The 10,766-nt window shown below is 44.9% G+C and overlaps 1 protein-coding gene across 4 annotated transcripts in view; it reads left to right on the plus strand.

Annotated features, from left to right (window-relative positions):
* The window catches only part of cast (calpastatin), a 67,245-nt gene that overhangs the window by 13,219 nt on the left and 43,260 nt on the right, over window positions 1-10,766 (plus strand). For all 4 annotated transcript variants that reach the window (XM_034167122.1, XM_034167124.1, XM_034167126.1 and 1 more), the window contains exons 5-9: window positions 4,213-4,317; window positions 5,114-5,230; window positions 5,324-5,398; window positions 10,465-10,545; window positions 10,632-10,739. In XM_034167122.1, the coding sequence (XP_034023013.1) occupies window positions 4,213-4,317; window positions 5,114-5,230; window positions 5,324-5,398; window positions 10,465-10,545; window positions 10,632-10,739 (486 nt within the window). The remainder of the gene's footprint in view (window positions 1-4,212; window positions 4,318-5,113; window positions 5,231-5,323; window positions 5,399-10,464; window positions 10,546-10,631; window positions 10,740-10,766) is intronic.

Below are 10,766 nucleotides of genomic sequence, written 5' to 3' on the forward strand. Positions count from 1 at the left end.
CTGACAAACACCCGCCAAAACAACGGCCACTCTGAAGGACCGATAAAGAATCGTTAAGCACAAAGCTTATTGATGTCGGTGGATCGAATCATTTCTTAACGATACCTGAAAGGAACCGGTTCTCGATACCCATCCCTAGTGAAGACAGTGAAGCATGGTGGTGCAAGCATCATGATATGGGCATGTTTCTCCTACTATGGTGTTGGGCCTATATATCGCATACCAGGTATCATGGATCAGTTTGGATATGTCAGAATACTTGAAGAGGTCATGTTGCCTTATGCTGAAGAGGACATGCCCCCAATGACAATGACCCCAAGCACACTAGTAAAGAGGCAAAATCTTGGTTCCAAACCAATCAATTCACTTTCAATTTTTATTTATATAGCGCCAAATCACAACAACAGTTGCCCCAAGGCGCTTTATATTGCAAGGCAAAAGCCATAGAATAATTACAGAAAAACCCCAGCGGTCAAAACGACCCCCTATGAGCAAGCACTTGGCGACAGTGGGAAGGAAAAACTCCCTTTTAACAGGAAGAAACCTCCAGCAGAACCAGGCTCAGGGAGGGGCAGTCTTCTGCTGGGACTGGTTGGGGCTGAGGGGAGAGAATCAGGAAAAAGACATGCTGTGGAAGACAGCAGAGATCAATCATTAATGATTAAATGCAGAGTGGTGCATACAGAGCAAAAAGAGAAAAACACTCAGTGCATCATGGGAACCCCCCAGCAGTCTAAGTCCATAGCAGCATAATTAAGGGATGGTTCAGGGTCACCTGATCCAGCCCTAACTATAAGCTTTAGCAAAAAGGAAAGTTTTAAGCCTAATCTTAAAAGTAGAGAGGGTGTCTGTCTCCTTGATCCGAATTGGGAGCTGGTTCCACAGGAGAGGAGCCTGAAAGCTGAAGGCTCTGCCTCCCATTCTAATCTTAAAAACCCTAGGAACTACAAGTAAGCCTGCAGTCTGAGAGCGAAGCGCTCTATTGGGGTGATATGGTACTAAGAGGTCCCTAAGATAAGATGGGACCTGATTATTCAAAACCTTATAAGTAAGAAGAAGAATTTTAAATTCTATTCTAGAATTAACAGGAAGCCAATGAAGAGAGGCCAATATGGGTGAAATATGCTCTCTCCTTCTAGTCCCCATCAGTACTCTAGCTGCAGCATTTTGAATTAACTGAAGGCTTTTCAGGGAAGCTTTTCTAAGATTTGTGGGGCCAAGTACAATAACTTCAGTTTTATCTGAATTTAAAAGCAGGAAATTAGAGGTCATCCATGTCTTTGTCTGTAAGACATTCCTGCAGTTTAACTAATTGGCGTGTGTCCTCTGGCTTCATGGATAGATAAAGCTGGGTATCATCTGTGTAACAATGAAAATTTAAGCAATGCTTTCTAATAATACTGCCTAAGGGAAGCATGTATAAAGTGAATAAAATTGGTCCTAGCACAGAACCTTGTGGAACTCCATAATTAACCTTAGTCTGTGAAGAAGACTCCCCATTAACATGAACAAATTGTAATCTATTAGATAAATATGATTCAAACCACCGCAGCGCAGTGCCTTTAATACCTATGGCATGCTCTAATCTCTGTAATAAAATTTTATGGTCAACAGTATCAAAAGCAGCACTGAGGTCTAACAGGACAAGCACAGAGATGAGTCCACTGTCTGAGGCCATAAGAAGATCATTTGTAATCTTCACTAATGCTGTTTCTGTACTATGATGAATTCTGAAACCTGACTGAAACGCTTCAAATAGACCATTCCTCTGTAGATGATCAGGTAGCTGTTTTACAACTACCCTTTCAAGAATTTTTGAGAGAAAAGGAAGGTTGGAGATTGGCCTATAATTAGCTACGATAGCTGGGTCAAGTGATGGCTTTTTAAGTAATGGTTTAATTACTGCCACCTTAAAAGCCTGTGGTACATAGCCAACTAATAAAGATAGATTGATCATATTTAAGATTGAAGCATTAATTAATGGTAGGGCTTCCTTGAGCAGCCTGGTAGGAATGGTGTCTAATAGACATTTTAATTGTTTGGAGGAAGTGACTAATGAAAATAACTCAGACAGAACAATCGGAGAGAAAGAGTCTAACCAAATACCAGCATTACTGAAAGCAGCCAAAGATAACGATATGTCTTTGGGATGGTTATGAGTAATTTTTTCTCTAATAGTTAAAATTTTATTAGCAAAGAAAGTCATGAAGTCATTACTAGTTAAAGGAATACTCGGCTCAATAGAGCTCTGACTCTTTGTCAGCCTGGCTACAGTGCTGAAAAGAAACCTGGGGTTGTTCTTATTTTCTTCAATTAGTGATGAGTAGTAAGATGTCCTAGCTTTACGGAGGGCTTTTTTATAGAGCAACAGACTCTTTTTCCAGGCTAAGTGAAGATCTTCTAAATTAGTGAGACGCCATTTCCTCTCCAACTTACGGGTTATCTGCTTTATGCTGCGAGTTTGTGAGTTATACCAATAAACCAATAAAATTAATGCCTCGCAGATGTGAAGAAATCATGAAAAACTGTGGTTATGCAACTAAATACTAGTTTAGTGATTCACAGGATTGTTAAAAAAAGCAGTTTGAACATAATACGTTTGCATTTGTAGCATCAACAGTAGATGCTACTATTATTGTGAACACCCCCTTTTCTACTTTTTTTTGCTAATAGCCCAATTTCATAGCCTTAAGAGTGTGCATATCATGAATGCTTGGTCTTGTTGGATTTGTGAGAATCTACTGAATCTACTGGTACCTTGTTTCCCATGTAACAATAAGAAATATACTCAAAACCTGGATTAATCTTTTTAGTTACATAGCACTACTATTATTCTGAACACTACTGTACATGCTCTAGAGCAGGTTTAGTGAGTGTACACATGATTAAATCTTAGACATAAAATGGCATCTTTTTATGAAACGCGCGCAACCATGACTGCACCGTTGTGGGAGGCACCTGTTAGAATTAGTGCAAGTGATAAATTTATTGATTAAATGCTTTCAGAGCAAATATTCAAAGTGTCTTACAGTTTAAGACATATTAACATACAGTAAATAAAACACACTATAATAGGAAATGATACAGAAATCCAGTCTGTTCACCATTTCTGCTCACATCAGGATAAGCGAGATGTAGGGAATATCTCCAGAAGACACAGTTACTCATTCAAATTATGAAAATAATTAAAGCGATAAGTCTTGTGTTCTAACAGTACGGCCTGTCTTTATTTGGATTAAAATTGTGATTAAATTTATTAATATTCACTAACTTGCAATAAATAAATGGTAATCATTTCATGAATGCTAACTCATATCTACTTGGTTTATAAAAGGGTTAAATCATTTAGGTACAATCTAAGGTTTGTTGTTCCTACTGAAGGATACTATAGGTTGGATAACTGTACAGTTTGATGGTTCTAATGACATCTTACCGACAATATTCATAATTTTCCGTTCTGATGTTTGTGTTGCAGAAACCTGAACCTGTTGTCTGGCCTTTCTTCTAAATTAATTAATTCATTTCCCCCTTTAGTGTAGCAGATAACTGAAACAATCCTGCAAATGGGGATACAAGCACCAAAGCCAGCACAAATACTCCTCTTTTGAAAAAAACGACTAGCCTTTTGAATTTTCAATAGGCGGCCAGGTAGGGGTCAATTGAAGAATTACACAGGGGTCAAAATTAAAAATGCTCCACTCAAATTGAAAACTACACTACACTATTTGTTTGATCAGAACAATTCCAAAAAGGTATAGTTTGGACTATCTATGACTGAATGTTATGGGGTAAAAACAGCAAAAATGGGTCAGTTTCAGTTTGTACAGTGGTCAAAAGTTAAAGTTCCTTCAATTTTGGTAAAAAGTGATGCATAATGTTGGTTGAGCTAATAGGATTACTAAATGGAATAGTTCTGACTGTGTTGAATGCTTGGCATCCAAAGTAAAGGTCAAAAAGGTCAATGTCCATTGGCTTCTATGACATGTGACATATGTTACCCTGTAACATGATAACTAAGCATGACACATGGGCCAAACTATTCCTTTTAAAACCTTAAAAAAAAAAAACGATCTAAGGAGCATTTGTGTCGAATTTGATGCTTGTATCACCATTTACAGGAATTTGCTCTAAATATTCTCTTAGGAGGATATGTCAGGATGACCTGACAGAACATTGGTTCACATCATTCCTCTGTCTCTGTTCTGTCCTCAGGGTGATGACATGTCTTTAGATGCTCTCAGTGCTCTTGGTGACACTCTGGCAGCTGCAGAACCAAAACAACAACCTCCCAAACTGAAACCTGAGGATATCGTCTCGGTAGGAACTCAAATAGTCCACTATTATGTCCTGTTCTGACACTTTTGGATTTGTCATACACTCCACACAAAGCAGCCCCATGTCCAGAGCAAGTGTCATTGTTGATTTCCACCTCACACAGTTGTGATTTTCATGCTCAGTGTCTGAGTTCTCTAAATAGCATTGCCACTTGCTCTCCTGTGAGTGTGTTGGTGTAAAAATAAGTTGTGGATGGCTGTAGAGTTGTTGTGTTCATGTCTTCAATCATCAAAAACTGCTGTTAGGCCCGTAAAAACTAGATCTAAAGTCCAGCATGGTCTAACATGGCACACTGAGCACAACAGTCAGATGACCCTGACATAAGTGTTTCATAATGCACTTGCACTCTGCCTGCACATATCACTTGCAGTGGTGCAGTATTAATGTAGTGGCGTATTATGACCACTGTAAGCAAAGAAAAAACGAAGCAGTTGGAGGGAGAATAAAAATAATATTTAAAGAGGAAAGTCTCACAGCACATTCTGAATTATTCACGAATGAATTAAGGAACAGAAAATAAATATGTTGTCTTTTGAACATTGAAAGTTATCTTTCAGGCTAAATGTTTCAAGGTAAATTAAAACAATTAAAACAATCAGCTTCACATGCAACTGAAGAAAATGATAATCATGCATTAAGTGAGAAATGTTAACCATCTCTCACTGTGTCCACAATAAAAGTCAATCAGAGAAATAACAGATGATTAAACAAAGCATTTCTCAAATAAATAAAGATTGTTGGTGGTCTCTTGTTTCCTCATCTTTTTTCTTATTTTCAGGAGAAAACACATGAGAAGGAGAAGGGTGTGAGGGTAGGAGAGCGGGAGGACACACTTCCTCCAGAATACAGGTTTACAAAGGAAGAACTCAAAGACCAGCCTGCTCCAAAACCTGAGGTGAGTCCAGCATTAAAGGTCAAAATAAAAACGTAAACACCTGCATGATGCTGAAATATCTTTATTTCTCTCTCTCCTTGCCTCATCCTGCAGCCCACTATGGATACTGGTGAGGCTCTGGACTTTTTGTCTGCGGGCTTTGAGATGTCCTCAGCTCCTTGTGCACCGGTACTTTGTTTTTATCACAGACTACAACAACACATACAACCATGGCACAGGTTAACATCTCCTTTTATGCTCAAAGCTCACCGACCAATCAACAGCCACCTTAATTGGACAAAATAATAATAATTTTTTTTTTCTCCTGAAATCAATCCATCCATCCATCCATTAATCTTCTTCCGCTTTATCCGGAGTCGAGTCGCGGGGGCAGCACACATCTCCCCCAGCATCTCCGGGGGACCCCGAGGCATTCCCAAGCCAGTCGAGAGACGTAGACCCTCCAGCGTGTCCTGGGTCTTCCTCGGGGCCTCCTCCCAATGGGACGTGCCTGGAACAGCTCTCCAGCGAGGCGTCCAGGGGGCATCCGGAAAAGATGCCCGAGCCACCTCAGCTGGCTCCTTTCAACGTGGAGGAGCAGCGGCTCGACTCCGAGCTCCTCCCGAGTGACCGAGCTACTCACCCTATCTCTAAGAGAGCGCCCAGCCACCCTGAGGAGGAAACTCATCTCGGCCGCTTGTACTTGCGATCTTGTTCTTTCGGTCATGAGCAAAATCTCATAACCATAGGTGAGGGTTGGAACGTAGATCGATCGGTAAATCGAGAGCTTTGCCCCTCTACTCAGCTCTCTCTTCACCACAACGGTCCGATATAGCGACCGCATCACTGCAGATGCCGCACCGATCCATCTGTCGATCTCACGCTCCATCCGTCCCTCACTCGTGAACAAGATCCTGAGACACTTAAACTCCTCCACTTGAAGCAAGGACACTCCACCGACCTGAACAGGGCAAAGCACCTTTTTCCAGTCGAGAACCATGGCCTCAGATTTGGAGGTGCTGATTTTCTTCCAGGTCGCTTCGCACTAGGCTGCAAACCACCCCAGTGCACGCCGAAGGTCCTGATTTGACGAAGCCAACAGAACCACATCGTCCGCAAACAGCAGAGATGAGATTCTGTGGTTCCCAAACCAGACCCCCTCTACACCCTGGCTGAGCCTAGAAATTCTGTCCATAAAGATAATGAACAGAACCGGTGACAAAGGGCAGCCCTGGCGGAGGCCAACGTGCACTGGAAACAGGTTTGACTTACTACCGGCAATGCGAACCAAGCTCCTGCTGTGGTCGTACAGGGACGGGATAGCCCTTAGCAAAGGACCCTGGACCCCGTACTCCTGGAGCACCCCCCACAGGGTGCCCCGAGGGACATGGTCGAACGCCTTCTCCAGATCCACAAAGCACATGTGGACTGGTTGGGTGAACTCCCATGAACCCTCGAGCACCCGATGGAGTATGTAGAGCTGGTCCAGTGTGCCGCGACCAGGATGAAAACCACACTGCTCCTCCTGAATCCAAGGTTCGACTATCGGTCAAATTCTCCTCTCCAATACTCTGGAATAGACCTTACCGGGGAGGCTGAGGAGTGTGATCCCCCGGTAGTTGGAACACACCCTCCGGTCCCCCTTCTTAAACAGAGGGACCACAACCCTGATCTGCCAATCCAGAGGCACTGTCCTCGACCGACACGCGATGTTGCAGAGGCGTGTCAACCAAGACAGTCCCACAACATCCAGAGACTTAAGGTACTCAGGATGGATTTCATACACCCCAGGAGCCTTGCTACTGAGGACCTTTCTAACCACCTCAGTGACTTTGGCCTGGGTGATGGATGAGTCTGCCTCTGAGTCCCCAGTCTCTGCTTCCTCTTTGGAAGACGTGACGATGGGATTGAGGAGATCCTCAAAGTATTCCTTCCCTGCCCGACAACATCCCCAGTCAGAGTAAACAGCTCCCCACCCACACCATAGACGGTGCCGGTGGAGAGCTGCTTCCGCCTCCTGAGGCGTCGGACGGTTTGCCAGAATTTCTTCGAGGCCGACCGATAGTCCTCCTCCATGGCCTCCCCAAATTTCTCCCAGACCCGAGTTTCTGCCTCTGCGACCGCACTGGCTGCAGCACGCTTGGCCTGCCGGTACCTGTCAGCTGCCTCCGGAGTCCCACCTGCCAACAAAGACGAGTAGGACTCCTTCTTCAGCTTGACAGCATTCCTTACATCTGGCGTCCACCACCGGGTTCGGGGATTGCCGCCGCGACAGGCACCAGAGACCTTGTGACCACAGCTATGAGCGGCCGCATCGACAGTGGAGGTGGAGAACATGGTCCACTCGGACCCCATGTCTCCAACCTCCCCCGGGATCTGGGAAAAGCTCTCCCGGAGGTGGGAGTTGAAGACCTCGCTGACGCAGGGTTCCGCCAGTCATTCCCAGCAGACCCTCACGATACGTTTAGGCCTGCCAGGTCTGACCGGCTTCCTCCTCTCCCAGCGGATCCAACTCACCACCAGGTGGTGATCGGTCGACAGCTCAGCCCCTCTCTTCACCCGAGTGTCCAAGACACGTGGCTGAAGGTCAGATGATACGACCACAAAGTCGATCATTGACCTCCAGCTCAAGGTGTCCTGGTGCCACGTGCGCTTATGGACACCCTTGTGCTTGAACACGGTGTTTGTGATGGACAAACTGTGACTAGCACATAAGTCCAACATCTGAACACCACTCGGGTTCAGATCGAGGAGGCCGCGCTTCCCGATCACCCCCCTTCAGGTCTCACTGTCACCGCCCACGTGGGCGTTGAAATCCCCCAGGAGAACAATGGAGTCCCCAGTCAGAGCACTATCTAGTACTCCAAGAAGGTCGGGTACTCTGCACTGCCGCTCGGCCCGTAGGTCGAGACAACAGTGAGAGACCTGTTCCCGACCCGAAGGCATAGGGACGCGACCCTCTCATTCACTGGCGTGAACTCCAACACATGGCGACTAAGCTGGGGAGCAATAAGCAATGCTACCCAAGCTCTCCGCCTCTCCCCGTGGGCAACGCCAGAAAAGTGGAGCGTCCAGCCCCTCTCCAGGAGTTGGGTACCAGAGCCCAAGCTGTGCATGGAGGTGAGCCCGACTATCTCAAGTCGGTATCTCTCAACCTCCCGTACAAGCTCAGGCTCCTTCCCCCCCAGCGACATGACATTTCATGTCACAACAGCCAGGGGCTGTGAGTGCGGGCCACCTGCCCTCGGCTGCCACCCAATCCTCTCTGCACCCAACCCCCATGGCCCCCTCTGCAGGTGGTGAACCCACAGGAGGGCGGGCCCACGTCGCTCTTTCGGGCTGAGCCTGGCTGGGCCCCGTGGGCTAAGGCCCGACCACCAGGCACTCGCGTGTGAGCCCCAACCCCAGGCCTCTCTCCAGGGTGGGGCAACGGCTCCGCCATACCGGGCGAAATAGGAGGAGCTTCCATTCCGCTCGCCGGCTCCGGTTGTCAGTCAAATTAACGCGATGGGCCTTGATCACCGGGGCGAGTTCTTGTAGAAAGCTGACAAACATCATGAGATGTTCCCAATTCAGGGAGTATCATTATTTGCTGCAGGAGCTGTGTCTGGATGAGAGCCGCTTTTAGCGGTCCTTCCGCCTCTGCGGGACCCAGTTTAAGGACCTCCTGTCCTGTTCACGCGCGCACATGTAAACAATTAAAAAAAAAAACTCTGCTGCTTGCTGTTTGGCTGCTCCTCGCTCTTCCCCAAAAAACTCTGTCATAATTGTGTTTAGAAACCAGTCACCATTTGCTTTATTATATACATCTGTGTATTAATGAATAAAATAATCTTCATGGATGATTCGCTCGTGCGTGCACGTGAAAAAAAAAAACCTCCGCTCCCCCTGCTGCGGGGCTTCTGCTCGCTCCAAAAACTCTGTCATACTTGTTTAGAAACAAGAAACAACTTGGGGAGGAGGGCAACGCGACGTGACACGATGCAACATCTCGCCACAAACGCACCAATCGCTCAAAATTGCTTCACTCGCATCGCTTCATTCGCGTCCATCGCGTCGCGCTGCATGGCTTGGCACCACTACACGTCCTTCCATAGGGATTACATGGCAACCTGACGCTGCTGCCGCTCGTGTCACGCCCGGTGTGAACGCGGCATTACATAGTCTACTAACAGAATGCATTGCTGTAATTAGACACGGGGACTCTAATTTGAGAGTTGGACTCGAGTCGCACTTCAGTTGCATAAACATGACTTCAGACTTGACTTGCAACTTGACCTCAAAGACTTGAGACTTGACTTGGACTCAAGATTCATGACTCGTGAACAACCTTTATTTCACGTAATTACATGGAGTTCTGTAAGCATCAGCGACAATAATGGTGGACCCCACCGATTCGATTCAAAACGACTTATGGATGCAACATCTCCATTTACAGATTGATTTCCATCATTTTATAACTGCTCTCCATCAAGTCTGTCCACTGCAGCAGAAACTGATTTGTAGCTCTAGATCTGGAGCATGCATTAGCTGAGTCCAACTCGTTTCATATCTCTTTGATAACAGTGGACTCAGCTGTCCGTGACATAACATTAATGTTAAATAAAAATAAAACTCTACCCAAGGAAAAGTTAGAGCAGCATCAGATCAGTTTTGTTCACGTTTTGCAAGCCATAAAGCCATTAAATGCTTCATTATGAATTGTCTACTCTGTTTGGTGAGGCTACATCGACTAATTCTGAGCATCCTGTTCCTTGGCATGTGGAGGCACCTGTAACACATCATTTTCATGAAAAGCTTTGTTACATTCCAGTTGTGTCTGGCCCGGTGATGCAGACAATATTTTAGAACATGAAATTAAGATGCAATCCAAACATCTAAGAGATAAACAGCACAGCTGATTCTGGAAGAAGAGCTGAAACAGGAGGAACCAATGACCAATCAAATGATAAAATAAAGACAAATTAAGATAAGATAAGATAAGATAATCCTTTAATAGTCCCACAACAGGGAAATTTATGATGAACAGTGCAAGTATGCAAAAATAAGGTAAATTGTGTGTGTGTGTGTGTGCGCAGAAAGAGATTAAAATTTCCCTAAAACTAAAAAAATAGGAAGAAAAAAGTTATTGTAATATATTTAAATAATGTTGCTACAAACTGTTTGTTGTTGTTGTAAAAGGAGAGTTTTTAAAAACTCTTGCAGGATCTTACAGACAGTATTAATAATGTTCCATTCTCATGTTTGTGTTGTAGAAACCTGAACCTGTTGTCTGTCCTCCTATGGTTGTGCAGCCTGATCTTGGCCAGCCAGTTGTGTGTTATGGTCCTGAACCGGTACTTGGATTGATATAAATTTGCTGTCATCATAATACAGACAGCACCATTATTTTGTGTAATATCAGTTATGTTTGACATTGCAGACACCGAAGTGTCCTGAAAGACATCTCGTTGTGTGTCCACCTGGTGAAAAACCAAAGGAGAAGATTGATGACGATTTGTCTCTGCAGTCAGCTACAACCACAACACAAGTGAGCAGTTTCCTTTAATGTACAGAT

The sequence above is a fragment of the Thalassophryne amazonica genome, chromosome 3 (genome assembly GCF_902500255.1).
Source record: "Thalassophryne amazonica chromosome 3, fThaAma1.1, whole genome shotgun sequence".
NCBI classification, from domain to species: Eukaryota; Metazoa; Chordata; class Actinopteri; order Batrachoidiformes; family Batrachoididae; genus Thalassophryne; species Thalassophryne amazonica.